Below are 27983 nucleotides of genomic sequence, written 5' to 3' on the forward strand. Positions count from 1 at the left end.
ATCCCGTCAGCCCAGGTACTGGATTGGCCCAGCTGCGCCTGCGCCCCCCCCCAAAAACTTCGCCCGGAACCTGCTGAGAAGCGTCGGGTGCTGTGCTGAGACTGGAGGCGCTCACGCCCGCCCGCCCGCAAAAAGTCAGTCATCTGCCCTCCGCCAAACAAACGTGTGCCAAGCTCACACGCCAAACAGCCTCACCCTCCTCAGCCAGCCCGTCGCTCGTGCCCCCGGATCCAATTGTGCGGCTCGGCTCCTCGTCACCATCACGACCACGACGCTGCATCTCCTCGTCACCGCTGCCCCTAGTCCCGCGCCCTGCCGTTTCTCTCGACCGTCACCCGGTGCCCGCACCTCTGAGACCCTTACCCCCCGTGTGCGGCGCTTAGTGCCACCGCCAGCCAACGGCCAGCAACGACATCCTCGGCTCGCCCCAAGACGATACCAGAGCGATATACTATACCACCCGCGAATCCTCGTCCGAACAACGTCCCGTCCGGCCGCCACCGCTTGCGATACCGAAGCCCTGCTTTGCAAATCCAGCGACTTTTTTGACGCAACTTTTCGTCCCCGTAAACCCTTGTCGAGCGGCCATCAAAAAGGCGGCGCAGCCTCCTATCCCACGCGAGCGCGCCAACGACTCCAAGTCCGCCCAGAGCACAATATTTAAATGCTAGTCGAGCGGGCCGAGGAGGAACTCAGGCTCTGCGACTTGGGGAAGAGTCCGTCACGCCCAATTGGGTCAGCGCCGACGCCGTCGTGGTAGCACTCGTCTTCCGCCATCATGTCTGCCGTCCGCGGACCGCAACTGCAACCCGCCTCACCCGCCGTCACGCCCGCCGCCATGCCTCCGGAGCCAGACGTCATCAGCGAGCCGGCCAAGGCGCCTGAGAAGTTCGTTGCCCTGCGCGAGCGCGTCTCGCAGCCCGTCATCGCGGCCTTTTGCGCCGGCGGGGTGGCCGGTGCCGTCTCGCGCACCGTCGTCTCGCCGCTCGAGCGGTTAAAGATCCTTATGCAGATCCAGAGCGTGGGCCGCGATGCGTACAAGCTGTCTGTCGGCCAGGCGCTCGCCAAGATGTGGAGGGAAGAAGGCTGGAGGGGCTTTATGCGCGGCAACGGCACCAACTGCATCCGCATCGTCCCTTACTCGGCTGTTCAGTTCAGCAGCTACAACTTTTACAAGAGAGTACGACCGTCCGTCGCAATTCTGTGCGAAAACCGGGTGCTGACATTTGAAAGAACATATTTGAGCCATACCCCGGTGCCGACCTGGCACCCCTTACTCGCCTCGTCTGCGGCGGCGTGGCGGGCATCACCTCCGTCTTCTTCACATACCCCCTCGACATCGTCCGCACGCGCCTATCCATCCAGTCCGCCAGCTTCGCTGAGCTAGGCGACAAGCCGAAACAGCTACCCGGCATGTGGGCAACACTGGCTCACATGTTCAAGACCGAGGGCGGCGTTCGCGCACTGTATCGCGGCATTGTCCCCACGGTGGCGGGCGTTGCACCCTACGTACGCACAATATGCAGGTCCGGCCTTGTAGATCTCTGTGCTAACATGCAGGCCAGGTTGGCCTCAACTTTATGGTCTACGAGTCCGTGCGGAAACACTTTACCCCTGAAGGCGACAAGAACCCAAGCGCTGTTCGGAAACTGGCAGCCGGAGCTATTTCCGGAGCTGTCGCACAGACCTGCACATATCCCTTGTAAGACGAATGCATTCTCTCTTGTCCCCTCATGAGCCGCTCTGACCCAAGCAGTGATGTGCTACGTCGACGCTTCCAGATCAACACCATGTCAGGCATGGGCTATCAGTACAAGGGTATCGGCGATGCCATCCGCGTCATTGTTCGACAAGAGGGCATTCGTGGCCTGTACAAAGGCATTGTCCCCAACCTGTTAAAGGTCGCCCCCAGCATGGCCTCAAGCTGGCTGAGTTTCGAAATGACGCGGGACTTCCTCACGGGTCTCAACCCGGACGCGGACGCAGAGTCTGCGTCCCTGTAACTATGTATAAAGCGCAGCAAGAGTTGAGTGGGCGGACTGCATGGCTTGGTGTCTCCTTGACATTCTTTCTTCTACTCGTCGTACAGTCCCACTGGTCTTTGTTTCCTTCTCCCTATTAGGGAGGTGAGGCGCAAAGGCCTACCTACTAGAGCACGAGAACAGGGTGGAATGGGGCGACGAAGTCGAATTACAATCTAGAGCAAGGACACTTACCCTTGGGAGTGACTCCTGGATAGCATACAGCAAAGGGGCGTCGGCACTGGATAGCACGCGACGCAGAGTGTCCCGCCGCTGAAAATAGACGAGCGATTGCTCATACCTCGTACCTGACGATGACTTGGAAAACACGGTGGTGTGATGAGGTGAGGCGACATGGTCAGCGTTCAGTACTGAAAGCATGTCTTGCACGTGCGAGTTCCGCTGCTGGCCGCTGCGACCGGGACGATCCCCTGAGACGGGACCAGAGCGGGCGGCCATCTCCGCCGCCTTGGCCATGGTCACCGGGCCCGCATTCCTGGTGACTCGGTCAGCTCACCGAGATCATCTTCACCGACAGGTACGTACCCCACGCACTTCCCTGCTCACGTGCTCCACACCTGAGCTGCAAAAAGTGTGCCCTAACTGCCAAATTTTACCGCCTTTGCTCATGGAGGTCAGAGCCAATCAGAACACGCCATTGCGCAAAGCCCTGAAATTTCTCTCTATTGCCTTGGGTCTCGCAGCACCACTCCATCACGAAGGAGAAGATCGCATCGCCAACTGCTCCTCCAGCGACAACCACCGCCGCCATGGGTACGTGAACAGCCATCCGGAATCAGCCAACGTGTGCGAGTGAGGAGAAACTCGGAAGAGGCAGACGTTGCTTTCCCTCGCCCCCATTTGTTCTTGTCTTCTTTTCTCTCCTAGCGAAGGCGTCGCAGCTTTTTCGTTTGGGAAGAAAAGGACGAACGATGGAGGCGCGAGGGCAGGCCGTCTCCTCGGACGTTGTTTCTCCTTGCGTCCTTTTGGCGCCGTCTCGTCCTCGTGACGAGATCTGAGCGGCCGAATCTTGAGCATACTTTGAACCAAGTGGCTGACGATGGTTTTTACTCTCTTCCAGGTATCGATCTCGACCGCCACCACGTCAAGGGCACGCACCGCAAGGCGCCCAAGAGCGACAATGTCTACCTCAAGCTCCTGGTGAAGCTCTACAAGTTCCTGGCCCGTATGTCAATTCCCTGCAATCTGCGCGAATCGCCCGAAATTTTTTCTTGATCGGCCGCGACGGGGTTCCGTACGAGCAATATCGGTTGAAACGGGTACTGACGAGTTGTGCAGGCCGCACGGATGCCTCCTTCAACAAGGTCGTCCTCCGCCGGCTGTTCATGTCCAAGATCAACCGCCCCCCGGTCTCCCTGTCCCGCATCGTCGGCAACATCAACAAGGAGGGCGAGAAGCGCATCGTCGTCGTTGTCGGCACTGTCACCGATGACAACCGCCTGTTGGCCGTCCCCAAGGTCACCGTCGCCGCCCTGCGCTTCACCGCCACGGCCCGCGCTCGCATCGTCGCCGCCGGCGGCGAGGCCATCACCCTGGACCAGCTGGCCCTCCGTGCCCCTACCGGCAGCAACACCCTGATCCTCCGCGGGCCCAAGAACGCCCGCGAGGCCGTCAAGCACTTCGGCATGGGCCCCCACAAGCACAAGGTAAGATGCGGCCGCCGATAGAGTCACCAGTGCGAAGACGTGAATGCTGACGATGTTTCGCGCAGAAACCCCATGTCGTCTCCAAGGGCCGCAAGTTCGAGCGTGCCCGTGGTCGCAGACGCTCGCGCGGCTTCAAGGTTTAAGGTGGTGGCTTTGGGAGTTGTTACGGGATGGCCAGGGCTGGACACGGTCACGGCAGCGGCCGGAGGAGCGGTTGATACCGGTGTTGTGCTTAACAAATGGTTCTTGCATGGGACAGGCGTGGCTCGGTATCTCACGACAAAACACCAAAATGAAATTCTTCCAACGCATAATGTGTGTGTGAATATGCGTGTCATGGGCATTTATCAGGTTTGTGACGTGCTCACTCTCTATGTCATGCTCCGTATTGTACAGCCAGACTCGCGTCCGACGGGGTATCGGGGTATAGTCGCTCAGTCCTCTTCCTCCACGACAACGCCATGCTTCCTCCGCAATGCGATAAAGTACGACTCCTTACTCTCCTAACAAAACGCCACCCGTGTCAGTGACCATGCCACGCGGCCGCCATCGTACCGACGGGAGGAGGGAAGGAATGAGGAAAAATTAGGGGGCCCTCACGCTTCTCGAAGACTCGGGCTTTTCCCTATGCACCTTGGCAAAGAGCCCCTTGAGCCGCTTCTCCAGCTTCTTGTCCTCGGCGCCCTGGTAGAATTTGCAGACGAAATGGCCTCCGGGACGGAGCGTGTCGCTCGCAAACTGCAGCGCCGCGTTGCATAGGTCCTGTGGTACACGGCCCCGAGGGGAGGGGGGCTTTGATCAGCATCGATCGCTGGACCGGGGAAGGGCATCTTCGTTTCTCTCGTACGCCCGCATGCATGGCCTTGTGCCGATGAGGAGGGTGAAGGGGAGGGGAAGGCCGGGGGAGGAGGCGGGAAGGGAAAGGGGCCGTGACACTCACCATGCTGCCGGCGTGGTCGCGGAAGGTGTTGCCGCTCGTGTTCATGAGCCTGTGGTAGGGATTACTCAGAGTGTTCGTGGTGTAGCCGTTGGTTTGAGGCCAGGGTTCGGACATGTCACTTAGAACAACCTGCGTGCCCGTCGGGTCAGTCAGTCAGTCATTTCTTGCACGTCGTATGCCATTCCCGTTGCATATGTAACAGTATAGTCCCGGACAGACTACCACCCATACCCAAGCAGGCGGTCTACAAAAGTCTGGAGGGCAGGGCAACAAACTCACATCTACAATCGCCATGCCTGATGACCTCGATGACGTAGCACCCGGGTCGTCTTCTGCCCCCAGCCCCTCCCCGCCCATGTGCCGCTCCTGGTCGATGTAGCTCGGCTGGGCGAGAACATCAGCGCCAGGTGCCGTGTCTGATGGCCCATCGGCGGTGTCTGACGACGATGATGATGGCTTCTCGTCCATAGCGGCTGCTGCCTGGCGCCGCTGCTTAAGAGGAGAAGAGGGGCCGGGGGGACGAGGCTTATGCGTGCGGAGGATAAAGTCCCGGACGAGGGCCTGCACCTGCGGGGAGAGAAAGTCGCCCTGGAAGGTGGCGACGCCGCGCGGGGGCTGCGCGGGGATGAGGTCGATGCCGACGACGCGGCCGTGCGGACGTGTGCGCTCCATGGCGACCTGCCGCGGGTTCGTTAATGTTGTCCTTTTTCATTGTGTGTTCAACGCGAGGGGTGCCGTCATACCTGGGACCAACTGCCGGGTGCATAGCCCTAGGTGGTGACACGTCACTGTTAGAGAAGCACTCAAGATGCAATCCTGTACATAAAGTCACAGTGGGGATGGAAAGGGGGTGAGAGGGATGGATGATGGGTGAGCTTGCCAGATCAACGACGGTTTGCCCTGGGCGAAAGAGCCTATACTTTTCGTCCATCTACGCGTCCCACGACGATTAGCAACCAAATACAAAAAGACACGATGCTACTGATACCCTACTGGACCGCATTGTACCGTACTCAGAGAGTGAGTGAGTGAGAGGGGCCCATCATGTCCGTCGTACCTCGAGCAGCTTAAACGCAGCGCGGCTCTTGAGCCCCTGGACCTTGGCCTCGCGGGCGTACGCGTCCCGGCCCTGGCGCTGCTTCCACCGCGAGGACCCGGACGACGAGGACGCTCTGCACGCTGTCCATGGCTGTGTCCATGATATCCCGAGCGCTGCGATGCCGCTGTGCGTAACCACGGCGCTCGGCGTGGACGCGAGCACGGCAAGCGGTGGTGGGCGGCGTCGTCTCAACAACAGGGACAACATCAAGTCAAGCTACCTGTTTGGGTAGTTTCCACCAACCTAGCGGTCGTCGGCGTTGGATGGGGCCCCGCCGCAGGAGAAAAGAAGAAGAATGGAGGGGGATGGGACGAGGAAGACAAGTGACTTTGGTCCAGTGTCATGAGATTCCGTTCAATACGAAAAAATTACGGCAAACAGTGCAACGACACGCTCAACTCGCGGCGTGATGGTGGCACGATTTTTTTTCTTAGTTGAGCTTTGGACTGCTGCCGGGTAAGCTGATCATCCATACCCTTGCAAGCTTGGTTGACGTCGTTTGCGGAAATTTGTTAGCGCACCACCGTCCTAGGTAGTTACCTCGCTCGGCCGATGCGGCAGCGGGACATGCCGCGGGGAAATGCCGGATACCACCTCACCGTACAGTATACAAGCACAATCAATATACGACGACGGCAAAGGCTCAGCCTCCTCCCCCACGAATGTCTCAATGCGCCGCCGCCGTCAGTGTGCGTCCGAAGTACAGTAGTAGGTACTTTGTGCATACCTCTAGTACGTAACGCGAGGCGGTGGTGCAAAGACTTTCTCGTTCTCATTCCTAATAAAGAGACCTGGCCGAGACGCGCGGGCCGTCTTCTAGTCACTTCGTACTCGCGTGCCCTCTTTCTCTCTCTCTCTCTCTCTCTCTCTCACCTCACCTCGGCTAATTCTCCTCCAACCTGTACTACACTCACCTTTTTCTCCTCCTCCTCCATGCGGTCCAGCAGCTCCCACCACGCAGAGAAGATGCGGCACTGACGAGACAGCGATCTTTTTGGCTATCAGCCCCATCTTTGCTGCTGCTGCTGCTTGCTTGCTTGCACGACGGGCGGTAGGTACCAGACAAAATACCCGAAAGTCGCAATCCATCCTCTATATACCACGCGAACACGCAGGCGCGCTTTCCCATCATGGACGTCGAGAGCGCGGCGCGCGACATGCACGCCCTCCCCGGGCTCGTCGTCCTCGTCAGCGTGCCCCTCGTCGTCACCATCCTGAGCCTCGCGCGCCTGTCGTCGTCGCTCGTCCAGGGGAGCACCACGAGCAACGGCGGTGGCGGCGATGGAGCAACGCTGGCGCGCCACCAGCGAGGCTACTCCATCAGCGCGTGAGCAGGATGGAGATTCGGGCAACGAAAGACAAAAAAAAAGACAATCAAGGGGCCTTTTTTGTACCGGCGAATCCATTGAAGCTTGCGGCAACCTTGGAAACTGGACTGCATGCATGTGCCGCCCCCGCCCCGGCTGTCAGTCAAGCCAGGGGGGCTGAAGGGATGGGACGATGACGCCGCGGCACTGCTGCACCAGCAGACGGGACGCGACCAACAGCACCCACGGACAAAGAGGGTCCAAGGCCCCTCCCTTCCTCCCTGCCTCCCTGTACGACCAGCCGGCGCCTAAAAGCAGGTGACAGGGGGGGAGGGGGCAGGTTCGGTACTGCTAGCAACCGCCGCGCTGCCACAGTCTCTCGCGCTGCTACGGAGTTAGTAGTTGGCACCAGGACTGAGGAGCCGGAAACCTGGAGGCTTCCGCGAACCGAATACGCTACGTTACGTACTCGCCAATGAAACTGCCAGAGGGGAGAGGGACAAGCACCAACGATGCAGCCCACTTTCACGATTCCTAGAATCGGCCTTAACACGCCCCAATGAGCAGCAGCATGCCTGTCTACCGGCGGTCTCTCCCCCCATAAGTATAGATGCCCATCGGCTCCTCGGTCATCGTCGAGCCGATCGACCCCCCTGGGACCAGGACTGGGACGACGGCATCATCAGCCAGCCCCCAGCATCAGCGCTCGGCTCCGACTCGTAACCTACACGAGCGACGCCTCAACAACATCTTCTTCACGTCGAAGAAAAAAGGGATATTTCTTGTTGTTGCCGCTGTCACAGCATACCGAGAACAGCTTGCAAGTCTGTCATGTACGGCCCATCAATCACCATCACAGCTTATGGCTTCATCATCATCAACACCTGTCATTTTGTGTCTGCAAAACGCAAATCGAGGCTTCAATTCGCCTGAATATCCCGAGTACGCCAAACCTGCCTGCCTGCCCTGTAACAAACCCAATTACCCAAAGACCAACACAGTTATACCAAATAAAACAACACCCAAAGCAGAAAACACCACTGATGCATGTAGTCCTGTACAGTGCTCGGTCGGTGAAACCCATGATCCATGAATGCCACCCGCCCGTCCGTGTGATCGTGCGTCCTCGTAGTGAAACCCACAATGCAAAAGAGCGGCGAGGCAGACGCTCCATTCCGCCGCTAAGCCAGGAAGCTGGCGTTAACACCCCTCCTGTCCCTCTTGAGCGGCGAGAACGAGCTGCCCGCAAACGCGTTCCTCACACCGCCTCCCAGTTGCGCCCGCACGCGCTTTCCGGCTGGCGCGGCGGGCTTGACCGGCTTGGCGACAGCCGCCTCGGCGTCGTCGTCGTCATCAAATAGAGTCGAGTTGGCGGCGCCGAGGAGCTTCCGCCGCTTCTTCTTGACATCGCCCTCTGGCGCCTTAGGCTGGAGGGCGGGTGCCTTTCTCGAAGCCTTGGCAGTGGCATTCTCCTGCTCCAGAGCCACCGTCACCATGGGCGGTGCCTCATTGCCCTTTTCCTTCTCCATGGAGGCGTCCGCCCCGGACTCGGCCGGAGAGACGTCCACCTTGGCGATTGCCTTGTTCGCTTGCGCGGGTGGAGCCTCACTCAAGCCCTTCGTCCTTGGCCGGCCACGAGCCTTGGGTGCCTCCTTAGGCGCTGCCTTGGATGCGGCGGTTTTTGTTGCTGGCTTGAGCTGGACCTTGGGCTTGGGTGCGGGCTCTTGCGGTGCCTCGGCGGCGGCTTCTGGGTCCTCGGGCTCGATGACAGGGAGTGACTGCTTGCTGCTGTCACCCTTGTCGGCAAATGTCGTATCTGGCCCGAGCTCGGATTCGTCATGGGCCGATGCCTCCAGGGACTCATCCGATACGCTCTTCCCGGTCCGGTTCAAGAAGGGCGTGATGGAAAACGTAGACTTCTCACCTAGGGCGGCCTTTTCACCGCGCTTCTTGGCGGCCAGTCGCTTGTTGGCCACCTCCTCGTTCCCAGGCGTCTGGATGGTGATGTCCTCGAAGCTCATCTCCTGGGCACGGCGTTTCCGGCCGAGTCCAGACTCAATGGCGACGCTCTTCTTCGCAACGTCCTTGGCGCCTGGTGCACGAGTCGTCTTCTTCTTGGACTGCTCGAGCTCCTCTTGACACTGTTCAAGTTGCGCGCGTGTCTCCTTGAGCTCGGTGTGGGTGGTCTTGTACCTTGTCTTGAGAGACTCGATCCTCTCCTCTAGCCGTTCGCTGTGGGCCTGCGCCTCGGAGAGTTCCCTGTCGTGCTCCTTCTTGGCCTTTTCGCGCTCCTTGACTTCAGCGGCCAGCTTCTTCTCAGCGTTGACCAGCCGCGCCTTGAGATCGCTGATGGTGGGCTCGTCCTCCTTGAACTGCACCCTCTGCCGCGACCGCTTCTCGTTCTCGAGCTCCACCTCCACCGAGTCTAGTTGCCGCCGCAGATCGTTCTTCTCCGCAACCATCGCCTGATAGTTGGCGAGCTGTGACTGCAAGTGCTCCATCTCGGGTCGGAGGCGGTCGAGTTCTCGCTTCAGCGCGAATTTCTCCTGCAAGGCCTTGCCCGAGTCTTGCACTGAGCCATTCAGAGAGTTTACTTCGGCCTAGATGGTCCGTTAGACGTTGCGGATCAAGAGAAGCCCACGTCTCAAAGGCCTACCTGCAGGTTGGCCAGCTCAATGTCCTGCTTCTTTAGTCGTGTCTCCTGCGATCGCGCAGCTCTCTTGGCGTCATCAAGCTCGACGCGAACCGCATCGCTCTGCTTTTTCAGCGCCATGATCTTGGCATCCTTTTGTGTGATCTTCTCCTTCAACGCTGCGGTTTCGTCTCGCATCGCCAGGGTGCGAAGCTTCAGCAGCCGCGCCTCCTCATCGCGACCGATGCTCTCCGTCTTGTGGATGTTGTCGCGGCGCCGCAGCTCGAGCTGATGAATGCGCGTGGTGCGCTGTGCAGAGAGTCAGCAGACGCGGCGAGTGCAATCCGGTTCGGGGCATTGATGAAACCGTACCTCGCTGGAGTTGGCACCCATGATGGCCGTTGAGCCTGCTCCCGCGAAGCAGGAGAGTGGTGACGCGGTGGGTGCACAGGCGCGTCGCGGCAACAAGCACTGCACTTGCAGTGATGGAGAAAATAGAAATGTTCACAGATGAATGAGCCCTGCCCTTGACTTTGTGTCAAAGAACCCCGAAAGATGGACGAGATGCGTGTCGGCCACGATATCGATGACCAGAATGATGAGGCTCAACCAGGGTCAGAGGGCGGTTGACAGGAGCCGGTGTGTTTTGCTCGGGCTCGTCTCCCCCCGCCGGGGTGGTAAACAGTATGCCTGATCGGGATTAGCGCACGCTGGGGCCGTTATCCGAGTTCCAAGGAAGGCTGCACGTGACGTCGGGGGTCGGTGTGATCACGGCTGACATAAGCCAATTTTGCCCCAGAGCTTGGACGACAGCGGGTGGTGCTTCAGACACGACGAAACCAACGGCAAAGCTGCCCCTGGCCGACCATCAGCGCCAGTGCAGGTACGTACCGCCAGCGACTGTGAGGCCACCTCAGCTTCAAGAAAAGGTATCTTCAACGCGGGGAGCTCCACCACCACGTCAACCAGCTCCCTCCGCACACAAATCGCCCTCGCAACTCATCAATTGGGGTCCCGCGGCCACCGTCCCGCTGTCTGCGAAGCTCCAGCCTCCTCCCCCCCCCCCGTTCGTCCGTCCTTTCCACGATGCGCTTCCTCGCGACCCTCGCATCCGCGTGCGCGCTGGTGAGCGGCGCCCTCGCCGCCGCCGGCAAAGCGCCCCCCAAGTCGTCCGAGCAGCGCTTCGCCGAGTTCCGCCGCCTCGCCCGCCTCTCTTCGACGATCCCGCTCAACGACGTCTCGTACAAGTCGCTCACGGCCGCGCCTCGCGACTACAGCGTCGCCGTGCTGCTGACGGCGCTCGACGCGCGGTTCGGCTGCCAGCTCTGCCGCGAGTTCCAGCCCGAGTGGGATCTCGTTGGCAGGAGCTGGGCAAAGGGCGACAAGAAGGGCGAGGCGCGCATGATTTTTGGCACGCTGGACTTTTCAGAAGGGCGGGATATTTTCCTCTCGGTATGCTCCAGCCTGGTCGGTTCTGAAGCTTCAAGATGAGGTGCTAATGATACTTGTGTGTGTGCAGCTCGGCCTCCAGACGGCTCCGGTCCTGCTCTTCTTCCCTCCCACCATCGGTCCTCATGCCGTCGCCTCCCCAGAGCCGCTCCGCTATGACTTTACCGGCGGGTCAGTAACTAGCAACCATAATGTTGAAATTACGGGCGCGTTCTCCTGGCTGACATGAGTGAAACCTTGCAGGCCCCCCGCTGCTGAGCAGGTGCACGGTTGGCTCGTCCGCCACCTCCCCGGCCGCCCGCACCCAGACATCAGGCGCCCCATCAACTACATCCGCTGGGCCGTCGGCATCACGCTGCTGCTCGGCGTGGGCACCCTCGTCGCCACCGCCGGCCCCTACCTGCTGCCCATCATCCAGAACCGCAACCTCTGGGCCGCCGGCACCATGATTGCCATCCTGCTCTTCACCAGCGGCCACATGTTCAACCACATCCGCCACGTCCCCTACGTCGCTGGCGATGGCCGCGGCGGCATCACCTACTTTGCCGGCGGCTTCCAGAGCCAGCTCGGACTGGAGACGCAGATTGTCGCTGCCATGTGTAAGTGTCCCCCCTCCACTGGCTGCCTCCTCTGCGTGAACGAATGCCCAGAGGCTGACGGGATACCCGGACCTAGATGGCCTGCTGTCCTTTTCCACCATTGCCCTCGGGTCGCGCATCCCTCGCATCACCGAGCCCAAGAAGCAGCTCGTCGCCGCCATCTCCTGGATCAGCGTCATGTTCTTCCTCAACAGCTTCCTGCTGAGCGTCTTCCGCATCAAAAACAGCGGCTACCCCTTCTCGCTCCCTCCCTTCATGTAAGAGGCGTGATTGGTAGCCGTCCCAAGACGGTAAATGAGCATAGAGAGACTGCAAGTTCCCCCCGACGAGGTGTAGAGTCGTGTAGGCTGAGCAGGACCTGCGAGGGAGGCCACAGTGCAGCCGATAGAGACATAAGCAGCAAAACGGTGATGACATGTACACTATGGCGTTATTTACTTGAATGGCAATTCATGCATCGACTGGGCGCTGTTAGACAGGTAGCAAGCAGAATGAAGCATGGTATTACTTATGCCAGGGGTAGTCGGTAGCAGAACCCGAGAGGGCGCCATCGCCATTCAACCTGGCCGGCAGCCCTCACGACTCCCATTATTGGCACGGTTGAGGAGCACGTAATCCAATCACAGATACAAGCACATGTGAATGTCGAGTTCTTTATTGGAAGAACAAAGCATGATGCCCAGTTTTTGCCTTCAGAGGCTGCCTAGCCAGCAATGCGTCATGCCTCGTCAGATGTGTTTTGTGCCCCCCGTGTCCTTCGCATCAATAAAGACCTAACGAGGAAGCCAGCCATATGACGCCCCACCAATGATCTACCATCTTCCACAACAGCTCGAACCCCTCTCGAGGCCCGCCGCTCATCCACTGCTGCTGCTGCTGCTGCTGCTCTCGCTCCCGTCTACCACAGCCTGCCCATTACCGTGACACCGCTGATCCGTGCGCGCAGAAAGCCAAGAAGGCGTTTATGCCCGCGACATGACGCCCCAGGCGCGGATGATGTTGTCGGTGTAACCAGCGAAGAGGGTCTGGCCGTCGGCGGACCAGGCGAGGGAGACGCACTCGGGCTCCCGGCTCTTCTTGCCGACCGAGGTGAACTCGGGCTTGAGCTCGTCGACCTTGGACTTCTTCTCGAGGTCGAAGATGATGATGCTGCTGGCGGTGGCGGCGCAGAGCCAGTACCGGTTGGGAGAGAAGACGAGGGCGTGGATCTCGTCGTTGGCGTTGAGAGAGTACAGGTGCTTGGACTCGTTAAGATCCCAAAGCATCGTGGTGCCGTCCTTGCCACCGGAGGCGCAAAGCGAGCCATCGGGGGAGATGGTGACGGTGTTGATGTAGCCGGTGTGGCCGATGTGGTCGGTCTGCAGCTTGCAGGTGGAGAGCTCCCAGACCTGTATCATCAGACGTGTCAGTCATATTCCCCAGCATCCAAGGCGGCCACGCCCAACGCAGTGCCATTGCCGCTGTGGTTGATTCAATCAGGGCAAAGGTGTAATGATTGTCTCATGGCCGGAAGGCTCTGAAGTAGCAAATACTTGAAAAGTTGCAAAACATCATGTTCATGTCGAGCGGCAGGCATCTGCGTCGCGTGGCCAAGGGGGATGGATCATAACAACTCGTGTCACCACGTACCTTGACGAGCTTGTCCCAGCCAGAGGAGACAATGACGGGGTTTTGGGGGTTGGGGCTGAAGCGGACGCAAGAAACCCACTCGGTGTGGCCCTTGTCGGTGATGGTGAACTTGCAGTCGCCGAGGGTGTTCCACAGCTTGATGGTGCGGTCGCGCGAGCCGGAGACGATCTGGCGGTTGTCGGCGGAGAAGGAGACGGACAGGACGTCGTTGGTGTGGCCGACAAAGCGGCGGGTGGTGGTGCCGGTGGCGAGCTCCCAGAGGCGGAGAGTCTTGTCCCACGAGGCGGACAGGGCATAGGCGCCGTCAGAGGAGATGACCTGTTACGTCCATTCCAGTCAGCCCAGGCCCATTTCCTCCGGCCATCCAGGCGGATAGGTGAGAATATGTGACGTACGCAGTCCGAGACGATGTGGGAGTGGCCCTTCAGCGATCGCTTGGGGTAGCCGTACTGGGTCTCATCGCGAGTGAGGTTCCAGATGATGAGGGTCTTGTCACGCGAAGCGGACAGGAGCATGTTGGGGCTGCAGAGGATTCCTTGTTAGCATCGTGATCGGCGGGCGGAGGGCGACGGGGGCGATGTCGAGGCGTCGGCTTCGATTTCGACGTACTTCTCCATGGAGGTAGCCAAGCTGGTGACCCAGCCATTCTGCAGTCCAAAGTCAGCATTTCCGCGTCGCGACCGACACCATAGCAGGGGCGGGAGAGAGAAAAAGAGTTGGTCATGGTGTTTCCGACCGCCGCGGTCACCGCTTGCTGCCCACGAGGGGCATCGAGCCGGCAACGAGACGAGCGGTGCATCACCACCACCACCACCACGCGGGGAAGGGGAGGGGGCTCAACGTACGTGGCCCTCGAGAGTGCCCTTGAGGATCAATTGTTCAGCCATGGCGACGGTTGACGGAGGCGATGCTGCGGGAGGTCGAACGGTGCGGTGCGGAAGAAGAGGAAAAGGAAAATCGAGAGAAGGCGTCGGCGGGCTCGTCTGCAAAACCTTTGGGGGGTGCGGCGCACACAATGGGTCGGGCTACAGTGGTCTTGAGCGCTGGCTGGCTCGGCAGAAATTGGGATATTTTTTGTGTGGGCGGAAAATTAGGGCCGCCGCACGTTGTCCTGTCTTCGACCGAGGGATTCCGCCGGCGAGCCGCTAAAGCCTCGGTGAAGGAAGTACGTACCATTATTCACCGAGCGCACCGAAGGGTGCCTAGTGGCCCCACCTCAAATTGACATTGACCAGGTTCGGGTGAACCCAGGCTCACTCATCATCCGCCCGCCCGCCCGCAATGAGCCGGCATTCGTAAGGTGTAAGTGAGTCCTATAGTGGTACTGATGAATGAGCTTATCCATCTAGTACCTATATCGTATTGTCATCAGTAACCCTAGTCTGGACGCGTGGCATGTAGCCCCAACCACTTGGCGGTCCAGATCTTTTTGGTGCCATGTCGGTATACGCGTCTAATGGTAGTTACTCGGGCGACAGTTCCATTTTCGGCGTTTCAGGCTTCACTTCGAGTCGTCTATGGGTTATATTTCTCGTCAGGGGACACTATGAGTTAAGCGCGCACGCTGCCCTTCGCGGTACTGAGAAATGCGCCCGGCTGTTGTGGCGACGCGCCTCCGTCCTTTTGCAGTCCTGGCCGTGTCGCCAGCAAAAAACCCCGGGCAGTTCCCTCACCAACTAGAGCTGGCCCTCATTGTTGTTCTCTAAGCCTTCTCAATCACCTTTATCGTTTCTTACTCAGTTACTCAAGAACGCAAGAGTCCGAACCGGCGGCTACAGAGCCGGCCCATCGCACGACCTTTGACCATGAAGCTCACCGCCTTTGTCGCCATGATCGTCCTCTACTCATCCGCTCGCGCTGATGATACAGACGGTGAGGTTTGCAGATGTATGGCTGGGGGCGCGGATCACATCAGCATGAGCCTTGGATGTTGCGAAAATTCGAGAAGGGACCCCGGCGTCCCGGCGTGGTCTCCCAAAGACAAGCAATGCCCCAGGGACAACGTCAACACGAGCAAATTCAATGTTTGCTGTCGCGAGTGTGGCGGTGAGCCGGACTGCGGTGTCGACGGGCGGCGCAACAGCTTCCGATGAATGCCGACTGGCTACGGCCCTAATGAATGCTGCGAATCAAGGCGTTGGGGGATGGACATCGGACCGTTACTGGATGGATGGGCTACCCTGTAGCTTGCATCATTTCAGTGACAGAGAAATGTGAAAAAGTCAGACGACATGTTGACGCGACTTGGTATGAGACGTGACGTTGTACTGTATAACCTTGAGTGCAATTTCCGGATTGCTTTTGGCGTGTATTACGTGGTTTCCGCCAGCCGGAGATCTTTAAGAGGCTGATGTTGGTAGGCGACATGAGACACAACGGACGCAGCCATCGTCGGCAGTTGATTAAGACATGGCGCACTCCAGCAAGATGGTAAAAATCTCAAGTTCCATTGAATGTCCCCAACGCCTTGCAGGTGGAAGTCGACACAATGTCGATCTGGTCTAGGGTATCATCAGCCTCCTCGCCCTACCGCGTCCTTGCGGTGGCGGTCGGCAGTCTCGGCAGCGTCCGCTCTAGCCTTGGCCGTTCTTCTCGGCCTTCTCTTCGTGCCAAATGGTCGGGTGAGGACTGCGTCCGTTGACGGCCTAGGTCCCGTTCGCAGGAAGCCCCCCGCCGCGCTTCCCCATCCGAGCCACCTCCTTGCGCGCAAAGACGGCGTCGCAGTTGACAATCATGCTATGGTCGGCAATCTCCACCTGGTCGGCGGCGGCGGCGTCGCCGCGCAGACCGGCCTCGGCGCCCATGAACCTCTTCATGGTTGCCTCCCACAGCCGGAAACGCTCTCTGCCTTCGGTGTCACGCTCCACCAGGGACTTGACCTCCTTTTGCTTGCGCATCTTGGACGCGCGTACAAGCCTGCGCAACGCGTCCTCGCCTTGCTCAGCGGTACGCGCGGCCTCCTCGCGTATTTTCTTGGAGTCGCGAACGCTCGTGTCCTCCTGGGGGGTGAAGCGGTAGGTGTGACGGCTAGGAAAGTCGGGAAAGGAGGAGGGGATGTACTGCTTCGCGTCCTTGTCGGCCTGGCCGCTCAGTTGGTCGCTGAGAAGAGGCAACGTCGCAAGGGCCTCGTTGTCGGCGGTCGTGAGGGCGTGAAATGTCGGGGCAAGCACGGATTGAGGCAGGGGGTTCTTGAGGTGGGGTCGGAGTGAGCGCGTGGTGAGGTTGTGGTAGCCCATCATGAGCTCAAAGTCGGTAGGGATGGGGTGCTCGCGTCGGGCGGCGAGGGCGAAGCGCTTGACTTGTTCGATGAGGGATTCCATGTCTAGAGCTGTCAGAACCGTGCACGCACAGGCGAAGCAGGGAGTGAGCCAGGGGTGAGGAGGGGCCAACATGTTTCGACGATGCCCGTGAAGCTCTCCATGGCTTCCTGGGTAGCTGACTCGAAGCCATCGTGCCGGAGGACCAGGGCTATTGACCGCTGCAATCCGCTTCGGGCGTTGGAGTGCTGCGTGGGCGCCAGCGAGGCCAGGGCGTCGTCGTGATGGTCTGGCTGGGCGCTGGGCACGGCGCTTTGGCTCAGGGTCTCGATGCCATCGGCGCCCGTGATCCTAGGGCGCTTGGTGTCGGATTCGGGCGTGTCGTTGGGCGACAGGCTCCTCTTGGACGCCATGCTGGTGGCCTCCCTCGTAGTCGGAGCGATTGGAGCTGCAGTTCCGCTCTGCCGCCGGGGCTACGGCTTGGAGACGCGGACCGTTGAAGCCCGTGGAGAGATTTCAAATATCTGAGGCAAACATTTGCAGAGAGTAGCCAGGCGCAGTGCGGGCGAAGTCTTTGAAGATGGCCCGGAATACACTGGCTGTCAGAGTCAAGGTTGCGGTTCACGAAGTGGGAGGAGGCTTTAGAGCTTCGCCAGCCAGTAGGCTGCATGCACCGCTGCTGCTCTGGAGTTTGGACCGCCCGCGCCGGCAGAAGCTCGGGCGGCACCTAAATAAATGGTACCTACCTAGTAGCGTTGGAGAGATGCACTGGAATCTACTCCACTGCATCACAGGTGCCCAGACACCGGGCCGACCACCCGCACAGTTGTCCATTGCACTCCACAAGCCACTAATAAGTGGACTTGGTGTTGCCAGCGTTCTTCAAACCACCAAAATCCCTCGGGATGAAAGGCACAAGCTGGCGCGCTCGCCTCCAAGAAGGACAAGCTTCAATATAGGACTTGGCTTCGTACGTGGCACCGCAAAGCTCAGGGCTGCCTGCGAACAAGCGCGCCTCCCGGTTTCCGCCCTTCGGCCCGGATTGCCGCCACCATAGTTAGTCCATGGTCGGAACATGTCGCGTCGTCTGCCGTGCGTCCTCGGCCCCTCTTGCCTTCTTCTTCACGTAATGGCTCCGTAGTAGTTGTTGTCAAGACAGATCCGCTCTGAGCGTGCGGCGCTGTGCCACTGTTGGTGTGCTCTTGGGCCTCTGCGAGAGAGAGGCTCTCAACGCTTCCCCCCCGTAGCCGAGCGGGCAGCTGGCCTAGACACAGTTCTTGGTGGGAACCGCAACGGCACAATCAGGGTAAAAAGAAAAAACCAGAGTTCTTCTTTAACAGGAGGCAAACGTTTCACCGACCGAATTGCGCATCCGCGGTGGCTGGCGGACGTCCTTGCACGACCCTCCGGTTTATTCGGCACCAGCAGTCTCGCGTCCTCGGTGCTCGGGCGATTCATTGCCGGGCCGATCTCTCCTCAGCTCGAGCAATGCTGCCTGAATTTTTTTCCTCTTTCGATCATGAAGCTTGGATGACAAGCATGCCAGAGAAAAACCGTTCGCCCGAGCACAGCGGCATTTCTTTGGTCGGGGAGTTGGTCGATCCTGTTGGGGATGATTCAGAACGTAATGAAACGAGCACGACTGTCGCGACAGCCGTTGCAACAAGACGTGTGGATTCTTGAGAGTCTACTCTTTCGTAAACAGGATTCAGTCCATGACAAAGACGGTATTGTTTCTGCTAACGCTTGGGGGTCCTGTCAGTGGTTCTCGGCCATGACGCGGTTTCGGCACTCAGATCGTCCGACGAGCACCGTGTCACGCGCTTCAACGTACATTCGCTACGGCCCTCTGCTGCCCCTGTCGCTCCTTTGCGCAATTGTAAAGCGGTCATGGCTTTGAGTTGTCTTGTGTGTCTGTAACATCATTATCTCGTAACACCAACTCTACGCCAAAACCGTGCGGAACGCATTGGCTTTTGCCGCGCTGGCGTGTGTCTCCCACAATTGGTATATAAAGCTGCTCTCTGCTCCCACAAGAAATCGGTCATGGCAATGTCCCCTACCACTCACAATTCTACAATCAGTCTCATCTTGGAAACCGCAGGCCTCGAACAAAAAACAAAAGATACGAAGCAAGAATGGCGCGAACACCACTGGACAACTTGAAGGAACTCCAGGCAAAAGCGGACAGACACAATCAACTGCGATTGAAGGCCGGCGTCAACCTGTTATCGCAATTCCCGACCGGTAGGGACGACTATGTGAACATCGGCAAATTTTTCTCAGAAGGCGTACAGTTGGACGCTATTACGGAGCAGTGCACCGGCTGCCCTGACATGGTCAAAGACGTGATCTTCCGCACCATGGAGCCGGGGGACCCGGCCTTCTCACTCATCGCGATTCCGAAGGCTGAATGCGAGTATGCGTCGGACCTGTTCAACTGTATGCTCGATATGGGCTACACGCCCGAGGTGATCCAGTTCTGGAAGAACACATGGAGCTCTTGGACGCACAAGGACAAGCATCACGCCCCACGATGGGAACGGCGCTGGAACGTGCGCAGGCACTGAGTTCGTACCAGTCGATGGCTGATGTCGATTCGGGGTTATGAGCAGCCGCTGGCGAGCGCAAGACGGTCTGGTGTGGGAGTGGCAGGTTGATCCTGCCGCGGAGCCTTTTGTTTGCAATTTCGGGTCATCCATGAAGCATACAATCATTTTGGCACGGAAAGGTTGAGAATTGCGGGAGTCAATTTGCTTGCCATCATTCGTTGTTAGTCAATTTCATCTGCTTGGTTCAAGGAAAAAACACATTGCAAAGCAAAAGGCGAGGTGCAGAACTCGTAGCCCGGCGGCGACTGTTATCTGTCAACTTGAGGAAACCCTGCCTCATAACCATGCACTGCCAGGGTCATAGTAAGCGCAACCGTCCTCCTCCACGCCGACAAGTTTCCCCATGGGCCTTGTTAGCGTTTCCTCCCCGCGTTTCCACGTGCTCCTCCTCATACGGCAGCGTATCATGCATCCATCACCCATGCATGGATGTTTTTCTGCGCCGCCTCTGGCCTGACGATGACGCAGGGTGACAAAAAATTGCGGCATATCCGACGGCTGCTGCAGCTTCACCGCGCAGCCCCGGGTTCGGATTTCCCGCCACGACTCTCGGCGGGTATATCGTGACCGGCTGCTTACGCCCTCTCGAGCGAGCGGTTTGCCTCTCCCCCGCGAGGCCGATGAACGCCGTACTACGCCGGGTGCTAATGAAGATCAAAGAGGGGGAGGGGAAAACGCACCCGCTCGTCCCCTAAGCTGCAATTGGTGTCGCGTCTCGATGCCTGCGCGGAGAAAGCGTCGGGGAACGATGCGATGCGGCGGGGGAGTCCAGCAATCGCGGAGCCAGGAGCAAAGGACCGGTTCTCGATTCCCCGTTTGCCGGCGAGGGAGGCTGGTAACGTAGTATTGTATTTGAAGGCATTCAGTCTCCAACCGTCGACGCGGCGGGCGGGCAACTACGTTAGTTAGCGCGTATAAGTAAACCAGAGGAGCAGAGTCGAATAGGTGGTTGTGAACGCCCAGCAGCAGCAGCAGCAGCAGCAGCAGCAGCAAAGCGGCCTCCGTCTTGGGACTTGAGCGAACAAACGGAAGCCATGTTTCGAGCCGTCACAACGTTGGCGTTGCTCGGCGGCGGCGTCCTCCTGCCGACGACGAGTGCCACAGACGACGCCTCCTCCTCCTCCTCCTCTTCCTCGACGAGCGCAAAGCCGTTGACGTCCAAGCCCGGACAGACGGCGCCGATCCCCAACTGGCACTTCCAATCCTCGGCAAGCGTCGACAACAACCTCACCGCGCTGTCCGGGCCGGGCGTCGACACCTCGGCATGGCACTTTGTCGACGCGCCCAGCTGCACGCTCATGGGCTGCCTCCTCAAGTCGGGGACGTACCGTGACGACGAGCTGTGGTTCTCCGACGCGCTCAGCAGGGTCAACGCCAGCGCCTTCAACGTGCCCTGGATCTACCGCGGCGAGTTTTCCCTCCCGAAGGCCCGTCCGGGCCAGCAGCAGCAGCAGCAGCACTTTCTCCTCGAGACGCACGGCATCACCTCCAAGGCGGACCTGTATCTCAACGGGCACGAGGTCGCCAACGCGAGCTTCCAGTCCGGCGCGTACGGCGGCCACTCGTACGACGTCACGCGCTTGGTCCGCGAGGCCAACGTCCTGGCCGTGAGGGCGTACAACACCAGCTACGACTACGACTTTGGCGTCAGCTTCGAGGACTGGAACCCGCCCGCGCCGGACCACGGCACGGGCATCTGGCGGGACATTGACGTGCGGCAGACGGGCCCCGTGGCGCTGAAGCCGCTGGCCGTCACCGTGGACATCGGCTTGCCGGTCGAGAAGCACGATGCCGAGGTTACGGTGCATGCCACGGCGAGGAATCTCGAGGACCGCCCGGTCAAGCTGTCGGCCAGGTGCACAATCTCGGACCCGAAGGGCAAGGAGGTCGCCGACGAGGATGAGCAACGCATCATCACCCTCGCACCATTCGAGACGAGGACGGTCCAGTTCACCAAGACGGTGAAGAAGCCGCAGATTTGGTGGCCGAAGCAATGGGGCGCGCAGCCGCTGTACAGCGCAAACGTGGTCTTGTCCGTCGACGACGCGGCGGCCCTCTCGGACGCCGCGCAGACGTCGTTTGGCATCCGGACCGTCACGTCCGAGGTCAACAGGCACAACGACACCGGCTTCGCCGTCAACGGGTATCCGTTCCAGGTGCTCGGGGGCGGCTACGGGGCGGACATGTTCCTGCGGTGGGACGCGGCGCGCTTCACGGCCATCGCCAAGTACGTGCTCGACATGGGGCTCAACACGATCCGCCTCGAGGGCAAGATGGAGCAGCCGGAGCTGTACGACATCGCCGACCGCATGGGCCTCTTCGTGATGCCCGGGTGGGAGTGCTGCACCAAGTGGGAGGCGTGGATCTACAACACCGAGGACTTCTCCGACCCCCCCCTCTGGGACGACGGCGACTACGCCACCGCGCAGGCCAACATGGTCCACGAGGCGGCCGCGCTGCAGACGCACCCCAGCGTGCTCGCGTACCTCGTCGGCAGCGACTACTGGCCCGACGACCGCGCGACAAAGCTCTACGTGGACGCGCTGCGGGCCGCGCACTGGCAGACGCCCATCATCTCGTCGGCGGCGAAGCGCGGCTTCCCGCAGCTGCTCGGGCCGTCGGGCATGAAGATGGACGGGCCGTACGACTGGATCCCCCCCAACTATTGGTACGACGTCGACCCTTCGGAGGCGCGTCTCGGCGCGGCGTTTGGCTTTGGCTCCGAGCTGGGCCCCGGCGTCGGCACCCCTGAGCTGGGCAGCCTCAAGAAGTTTCTCAACGAGACGGACATGGACGATCTGTGGAAGAGTCCCGGGAAGGGACTCTATCACATGTCCACGTCGGCCTCCAAGTTTCATACGCGAACGATATACAACGCCGGGCTGTTCCATCGATATGGCGCGCCCACGTCGCTGGACGACTACCTCATGAAGGCGCAGCTGACCGACTACGAGGCGACGCGGGCCCAGCACGAGGCCTACTCGGCGCACTGGACGTCGGAGCGGCCCGCAACGGGGAGCATCTACTGGATGCTCAACAACGGCTGGCCGAGCCTCCACTGGAACCAGTTCGACTACTACCTGCACCCGGGCGGTTCGTACTTCGGCACCAAGACGGGGTCACGCGTCGAGCACGTCGCGTACGACTATGTCCACAAGCAAGTCTGGCTCATCAACCACTCGCTCGGGCAAAGGGGCCGTCGCAGCGTCGAGATTGAGCTCATCGACCTCCAAGGGCGGGTGCTCTCCAGCAAGACGGTCAGCGCCGAGACGGCCGTCAACGGGGCCAAGACGATTGCCGCCGTGGACAAGGTGGTCGACGGGATCAAGGACGTCGGGTTCCTGCGGCTCAGGCTGATGACGCACGACGGCAAGACGACGCTGAGCCGCAACGTGTACTGGCTGGGCAAGCAGGTCGACGCGCTCGACTGGGGCAACTCGACGTGGTACTCGACGCCCGTGAGCGACTACGTCGACTACACGGCGCTGAGCGGCATGAAGAAGGCCGACGTCGCCGTCAAGGTCGGACACGAGCAGCAGCAGCAGCGGGCCGTGGTGCTGGAGAACCGGTCCGGGGTGCCGGCCTTCTTCGTGAGCCTGAACCTCGTGGACGCGCAAGGGGAGGACGTGACGCCCGTGGGGTGGTCGGACAACTACGTCACGCTGTGGCCGCACGAGACGCTGTCGCTGACGGTCGACGACTGGGAGGGCAGAGGGGCGGCGGTGCGGGTCAAGGGGGTGAACGTCGACGCGGCCGAGGTGAAGCTGCGATGATGTGCAGTCCGGGGGATGAGGTGCGGCGGCGGCCCGCATGAATGAAGTGTCGAGAGCGTGACGTGCGAGGTACGCGGGTGAATGCTGTGCTGTGCTGTGCTGACAGCTGCAGTGTGTCCGCCTCTCGAGTGCGGTGATGTGAAGCGTTGTTGTTGTTGTTGCATGAGGCAAAGGAAGTGTGAGCCAGGATGGAGTTCAGAACCTTGGCAATACCTTAGCAATATCTCCCCCTGAGCTCAACCTGCCAGTGAGTCCTAGGTTCCAGATAAACAACTTGGGGCGGCCCCCATGTGTGGTTGGCTGACGCTAGTCGAGCTGTCAGCGCTCCCACACCCGGAACATCCACCGCCTCGCCTCGCCTCGCCTCGCCTCGCCCTCCATTATTAGCACCTTTAGGTACCTGGCAAGCCTGGGTATTACAGTAGAGTGCCATCAACCCAGGCACCCGACAGCGGACAGGGGCGGTGGGGGGGCCTTGGCGTTTTGGGTGGACAGGTTCAGTGGAGCTCAAGCTTGCCGTGCTTGCGTGACTTCAACGGGACCGGCACGCTGGGCCTTCTGTAAGACATCCGGGTATCATTAGTACACCCACTGTACCTGGTGCCATGGCTTGCCCAGTGCGTCGGGCACTGAACCCGTACTACTAGGTGATTGGAACCCGACATCCAGGGACGGGCAGGTGATGACAAGGGCGTTCGCGCCGTGTCACCTCGGTGGATCTTCTGGGACCAAGTTTGTCTTTTGTAATGAAGGTGCCGCCAGACGGTAGCATACGGTAGGTAACTTAGGTGCTGCAGCACCTGAGGAATGGATGCGACTCTACGCCCCCATGCTGTGCGACCCTCGCCGAAACCTTTTTTTTTCTTTGCTTTCTCTTGCGCAGCCGAGAATGGCCTTTTACCCTCGTCTATCAGATCCCCCGTGTAAGAGATGAACTTGATGCAGCATTCGGCCCGGCCGACTGCGACTGCGCTGCGCCGCCTGCCACCCATCCGGCATCCCCCCCCCCTGCTGGTCTGCTGGCTGGCTGTCATCTGTTCCCGTCTCATCCCATGTGGCGCCCGTGTCCGCGACGACGCTCCCCCTCCCCCCCTCTCCGGCTGAATATGCCGCCCAGGGCCGGGTCCAACCAGGTCTACGAAGCAATGTGTATCCGTGGTTGTATGGCCTAGTAGTAGGCCCGCGTGTACTTCGTAGGGCTGGAGCCATTAATGAGACATACATCACCGTCGTCCCTTTTACCGCTGGCCGCCGCCGTCGCCGCCGCCACCATCACCACCACCGCACACTTGACCGTGGCGATGAAATAACCAAGGGAATTGCTCTTCTGCCCGACTCTCCCGCTGGCGGGGGCGGCCACCAAACACACAGAAAGAAAAAGAGAGTGAGAAAGGAGACAGACGGAGACAAAGGGAGAGGGGCGAGCGAGGCAGAGAGGAAACAACGACGCAACCACCATCATGTTTCCGTTCGACTTGGCCGCGCTGCCGCAGCTGACGACGCGCAAGGCCCTGCTCGTCGTCGACCCGCAGCGCGACTTCCTCTCCGTCGACGACGGCGCGCTTCCCGTGACGGAGCCCGAGGGTTTCGCCGCGCGCACCGCCCAGCTCGCCGAGGCCGTCCGCCGAGCCGGCGGGGACGTTGTCTGGCTGCCGTCGCGGTTCGAGCAGCGCCGTGACCCGGACGCGGAGCCGCTCGTCGCCTCGGACGCCGCCTTGGCCGCCCGGCCGAGTCATCGTCATCACCCGCACCAGCAGCATCAACAGCGGCATGGTGGTGGTGGTGGCGCCCGCGCGCGGCGGCGGCGGCTGTCTCACCCTGACGACCACGACGGCGACGACGGCCACCATCATCAGGACGGCAACGATGCTGCTGCTGCTGCTGACGACGAGGCCTTCCTCAGCCATGACCCGCCTCGCTGCGTGAGGCCCTCGACCCCAGGCGTCGAGCTGCTGATGCTCGCCACCACCACCACCACCACCACCACCACCACCACCGCCATCCACGACGAGGACTCGACGCTGTGGAAGAGCCACTACTCGGCCTTCCTGGGCACGTCGCTGCTGCGGCTGCTGCGCGCCAAGATGGTCATGGAGGTCTTCATCTGCGGCTCGCTCGCCAACGTAGGCGTCTACGCCACCGCCCTCGACGCCGCCGGCCACGGCCTCGCCATCACCGTCGTCGACGACTGCTGCGGCTTCCGCGTCGCCGCCCGCAAGCGCAAGGCCCTGCGCAACCTCGAGGAGCTGACGGGCTGCGAGGTCGCTCGCTGCGCAGACGTCGTCAAGGCGCTTCGTTCGTCGTCGCCGGCGCCGGCAGCAGCAGCAGCAGCAGCAGCAGCAACAACACCAACGGAGCAGCAACAGCGTGCCAGGGCAAAGGCAAAGGCGCAGATCAAGAGCAAGGCAGCGACGACGACTGCTTCTGCGCCAGCGACATCATCAACAGCACCACCACCACCAGAAGCCGCTGCCAAGGCCAAGACGCCAGACAGTGGACGCCCTGCAGAGCCAGACCTTGTGCGGCAGATTGCGGGCCTGCGCTTGGCCGAGGAGTCATCCCCCGATGTGGGGGTAGTGGTAGCGGCGGCGATAGTGGCGGCGGTGGGCGAGGCACATCGTCAGGACGACGCTGCACAGCCCACAGCTGAGGCTGAGTCGCAGACATCGCAAAACGCCCAGTCGAAGCTGCAGGAACCGGCTGGAAACGGCAAAGATGGGGCGCACCAGACTGCAAAGTCATCAAAAGGCGAAGACGGATCAAAAGACGGCCGGAGCAATGCTGCAGCAACACCAAAGCCCCATCACCAACCCGCGGCAGAGGCAGCCCGTACGGCTTCACCCGAGGACAAGACACCACCGCTAGCTCAACGGCCATCAACACCGCCACTTACACGACCTGACGAGTCGCCACACGGTGTAGCCATGCCGGGGCCAGAGCACAAGGCCGACGCCGCATCTGCGACGGACCACCACTCCGACGATGAGCAGCCCGCGGCGCATGCGCCCCAAAAGGGCCTCGGCGCAGGCGACACGGACGTCATCGAGAACCTCCTGCCGCCGGACCTCGAGGCCACCATGTTCGACAGACTGCGCGACGAGGTCCAGTGGCAGCGAATGTCGCACCAGGGCGGCGAGGTGCCGCGCCTCGTCGCCGTCCAGGGCGACGTCTCCGACGACGACGCCGACGGCAGCTCCATGCCCGTCTACCGCCACCCGTCGGACGAGTCCCCTCCCCTGCTGCCCTTCTCGCCGGCCGTGCTTGACGTCAAGGCCCAGGCGGAGAGGCACCTCGGCCACCCGCTCAACCACGTCCTGATCCAGTACTACCGCGACGGCAACGACTACATCTCGGAGCACAGCGACAAGACGCTGGACATTGTGCGCGGCTCCTACATTGCCAACGTGAGCCTCGGCGCCGAGCGCACCATGGTCTTGCGCACCAAGAGGCCGCACAAGGATCCTTCACGCCAGGTGTCTGCGCCGCTGCCGCCACCGCCGTCGTCATCGTCGTCCACAGCGGCGCAGGCACCACCAAACCCCTCGCCGCCGGCAGAGCCAGAGGACGCATCACAGCCAGCAGGTGAGCCGAAGCAGCAGCAACAGCAGCAGCAACAGCGCCAGGCACAGCGCCTGCGCCTTCACCACAACTCCATGTGCCGCATGGGCCTCGCCACCAACGAGCAGTGGCTGCACGCCATCCGCCAGGACCGCCGCGCCGCCCGCGACAAGACGCCCGCCGAGCTGGCCCACGCCGGCGCGCGCATCTCCCTGACCTTTCGCCGCATCGGCACCTTCCTGAGCCTCTGCGACGACGAGAACCCCCTCATCTGGGGCCAGGGCGCAACGGGCAAGACGCGCGCCGACGCCCGACCCGTGGTTAACGGCCAGGGTCCCGAGGCCGTCGCCATGCTGCGCGCCTTTGGCACCGAGAACCACGCCTCGCGCTTCGACTGGCACGCGCACTACGGCGCCGGCTTCGATGTCTTGCACATTTCCAACGCGCCGCGGTTCTTCGCAAGCGCGGCGGACGCGGTCGTGAATATGCGCGTCGCCCTGATGCTGGCCGAGTATGGCGTCAAGTACGCCAGGGGCAGCGTGGCGCCTGCTCTGGCCGGCGGCGGCGGCAGCGGCGCAAAGGGCGGCGAGGGGGCGCACGACGACGACGACGACGGCGAAGATGGTGGCGCCGGCTGGGCGACGGCGTCGGTGCCGGTCAAGTTTGTCGACAACGATGCGTCCAAGTCGGTCGTGCAGGGGGACGTGGCCATCATGCTGTACCTCGAGGCCGTGTACGGAGAACGGCATCGAGCCAGCGCCGTCTCGAAATCCGCTGCTGCTGCTGCCGGTTCACCTGCTGCCTCGACCCCCCCATCCCAGCTCGCGACGCAGTACACGCTCTTCCAGCGCGCACTGCAACTCCTCACTACCGTCCGCCGACACAGCAACACCAGAGACAACAATAACAACAAAAGCAGCAGCAGCAGCAGCAGCAGCAGCGCGAGCGGGGGCAACAAGACCGATTCCCTGCCCTCCACCTCCCTCCCCCGCTTTGTTAAGCACGAGCTGTCTACAGTATGGGAATCGGCCGCGAGGGACGGCCACCTCTGCTGCGCACCCGCACCCGCCACCACCACCACCCCTGACGCCGCCGCCGCCGATGATGATGATAATCGAAAGATGCCCTCGCTCGCCGACTTCGCCCTCTGGCCGGTCCTGCACGCGCTCGCCGACGCGCACGACGGGGGCGGGGGCGCCTTTGCCGGCATGGACCACCTGCGGCGGTACTACGAGGCCTTTGCGCAGAGGCAGAGCGTGAGGGCGGTGCTCAGCAGCCCGGGGACAGACGCGGGCGCGAATAAGAAGACGGCGTCGAGTTGAAGACGACAAATGGGTAGCCCCTGGTGAGAAAGACAGAGGAGGAGGAGACCCCTTTTTGAATGGAATGGTACGACCACCTGTAACAGAAAGGAATCTATCGGCTGTGCCTTTTTCGGGT

The 27983-nt window shown here is 60.9% G+C and overlaps 12 protein-coding genes across 16 annotated transcripts; 8 read left to right on the forward strand and 4 right to left on the reverse strand.

Annotated features, from left to right (window-relative positions):
- Window positions 1–151: 151 nt before the first annotated feature.
- On the forward strand, window positions 152–2329 carry JDV02_002129 (uncharacterized protein). 2 transcript variants are annotated; one of them, XM_047983120.1, is made up of 4 exons: window positions 152–1180; window positions 1234–1509; window positions 1566–1702; window positions 1757–2329. In XM_047983120.1, the coding sequence occupies exons 1-4, from the start codon at window positions 779–781 to the stop codon at window positions 2001–2003; spliced, it is 1062 nt and encodes a 353-aa protein (XP_047839090.1). In that variant the 5' UTR covers window positions 152–778; the 3' UTR covers window positions 2004–2329. The 2 variants fall into 2 exon arrangements, with proteins under 2 accessions (XP_047839090.1, XP_047839091.1); XM_047983121.1 differs by having other exon boundaries at window positions 1234–2329.
- Window positions 2330–2742: 413 nt separating this feature from the next.
- RPL18A (60S ribosomal protein L18A) lies at window positions 2743–3996 on the forward strand. Its single transcript, XM_047983122.1, has 4 exons — window positions 2743–2795; window positions 3103–3207; window positions 3321–3688; window positions 3754–3996. Exons 1-4 carry the CDS (start codon window positions 2792–2794, stop codon window positions 3829–3831), a joined length of 555 nt encoding a protein of 184 aa, XP_047839092.1. The 5' UTR covers window positions 2743–2791; the 3' UTR covers window positions 3832–3996.
- MRM2 (Methylene-fatty-acyl-phospholipid synthase) lies at window positions 3992–6046 on the reverse strand. Of its 3 annotated transcripts, XM_047983123.1 has the most exons (7): window positions 5686–6046; window positions 5509–5559; window positions 5372–5398; window positions 4908–5306; window positions 4629–4757; window positions 4289–4450; window positions 3992–4191 (listed from the first exon to the last, which is right to left on the reverse strand). In XM_047983123.1, exons 1-7 carry the CDS (start codon window positions 5932–5934, stop codon window positions 4123–4125), a joined length of 1086 nt encoding a protein of 361 aa, XP_047839093.1. In that variant the 5' UTR covers window positions 5935–6046; the 3' UTR covers window positions 3992–4122. The 3 variants fall into 3 exon arrangements, with proteins under 3 accessions (XP_047839093.1, XP_047839094.1, XP_047839095.1); XM_047983124.1 differs by having other exon boundaries at window positions 5509–6046; XM_047983125.1 differs by having other exon boundaries at window positions 4629–4677; window positions 4741–4757; window positions 5372–6046.
- An 811-nt stretch (window positions 6047–6857) lies between these two features.
- On the forward strand, window positions 6858–7058 carry JDV02_002132 (uncharacterized protein; the record flags this gene model as incomplete). The annotated part of the gene is made up of 1 exon (XM_047983126.1): window positions 6858–7058. One exon carries the CDS (start codon window positions 6858–6860, stop codon window positions 7056–7058), a length of 201 nt encoding a protein of 66 aa, XP_047839096.1.
- A 586-nt stretch (window positions 7059–7644) lies between these two features.
- JDV02_002133 (uncharacterized protein) lies at window positions 7645–8127 on the forward strand (the record flags this gene model as incomplete). Its single annotated transcript, XM_047983127.1, has 1 exon — window positions 7645–8127. The coding sequence occupies one exon, from the start codon at window positions 7645–7647 to the stop codon at window positions 8125–8127; it is 483 nt and encodes a 160-aa protein (XP_047839097.1).
- On the reverse strand, window positions 7963–10299 carry JDV02_002134 (21S rRNA (uridine(2791)-2'-O)-methyltransferase). Its single transcript, XM_047983128.1, has 3 exons — window positions 10039–10299; window positions 9691–9975; window positions 7963–9634 (listed from the first exon to the last, which is right to left on the reverse strand). Exons 1-3 carry the CDS (start codon window positions 10057–10059, stop codon window positions 8216–8218), a joined length of 1725 nt encoding a protein of 574 aa, XP_047839098.1. The 5' UTR covers window positions 10060–10299; the 3' UTR covers window positions 7963–8215.
- A 453-nt stretch (window positions 10300–10752) lies between these two features.
- OST3 (oligosaccharyl transferase subunit ost3/OST6) lies at window positions 10753–11975 on the forward strand (the record flags this gene model as incomplete). Its single annotated transcript, XM_047983129.1, has 4 exons — window positions 10753–11118; window positions 11186–11286; window positions 11359–11714; window positions 11791–11975. The coding sequence occupies 4 exons, from the start codon at window positions 10753–10755 to the stop codon at window positions 11973–11975; spliced, it is 1008 nt and encodes a 335-aa protein (XP_047839099.1).
- Window positions 11976–12351: 376 nt separating this feature from the next.
- On the reverse strand, window positions 12352–14400 carry cpc2 (cross-pathway control WD-repeat protein cpc2). Its single transcript, XM_047983130.1, has 5 exons — window positions 14189–14400; window positions 13953–13990; window positions 13739–13865; window positions 13344–13661; window positions 12352–13102 (listed from the first exon to the last, which is right to left on the reverse strand). Exons 1-5 carry the CDS (start codon window positions 14228–14230, stop codon window positions 12677–12679), a joined length of 951 nt encoding a protein of 316 aa, XP_047839100.1. The 5' UTR covers window positions 14231–14400; the 3' UTR covers window positions 12352–12676.
- A 1163-nt stretch (window positions 14401–15563) lies between these two features.
- JDV02_002137 (uncharacterized protein) lies at window positions 15564–17221 on the reverse strand. Of its 2 annotated transcripts, XM_047983131.1 has the most exons (2): window positions 16734–17221; window positions 15564–16665 (listed from the first exon to the last, which is right to left on the reverse strand). In XM_047983131.1, exons 1-2 carry the CDS (start codon window positions 17011–17013, stop codon window positions 15989–15991), a joined length of 957 nt encoding a protein of 318 aa, XP_047839101.1. In that variant the 5' UTR covers window positions 17014–17221; the 3' UTR covers window positions 15564–15988. The 2 variants fall into 2 exon arrangements, with proteins under 2 accessions (XP_047839101.1, XP_047839102.1); XM_047983132.1 differs by having other exon boundaries at window positions 15564–17221.
- Window positions 17222–18738: 1517 nt separating this feature from the next.
- On the forward strand, window positions 18739–19170 carry JDV02_002138 (uncharacterized protein; the record flags this gene model as incomplete). The annotated part of the gene is made up of 1 exon (XM_047983133.1): window positions 18739–19170. The coding sequence occupies one exon, from the start codon at window positions 18739–18741 to the stop codon at window positions 19168–19170; it is 432 nt and encodes a 143-aa protein (XP_047839103.1).
- Window positions 19171–20246: 1076 nt separating this feature from the next.
- Window positions 20247–22985, forward strand: JDV02_002139 (Exo-1,4-beta-D-glucosaminidase; the record flags this gene model as incomplete). Its single annotated transcript, XM_047983134.1, has 1 exon — window positions 20247–22985. One exon carries the CDS (start codon window positions 20247–20249, stop codon window positions 22983–22985), a length of 2739 nt encoding a protein of 912 aa, XP_047839104.1.
- Window positions 22986–23839: 854 nt separating this feature from the next.
- JDV02_002140 (uncharacterized protein) lies at window positions 23840–27938 on the forward strand. The gene has a single exon (XM_047983135.1). It carries the CDS (start codon window positions 24446–24448, stop codon window positions 27863–27865), a length of 3420 nt encoding a protein of 1139 aa, XP_047839105.1. The 5' UTR covers window positions 23840–24445; the 3' UTR covers window positions 27866–27938.
- Window positions 27939–27983: the final 45 nt, after the last annotated feature.

Source organism: Purpureocillium takamizusanense, chromosome 2 (assembly GCF_022605165.1).
Source record: "Purpureocillium takamizusanense chromosome 2, complete sequence".
Classification (NCBI taxonomy): Eukaryota; Fungi; Ascomycota; class Sordariomycetes; order Hypocreales; family Ophiocordycipitaceae; genus Purpureocillium; species Purpureocillium takamizusanense.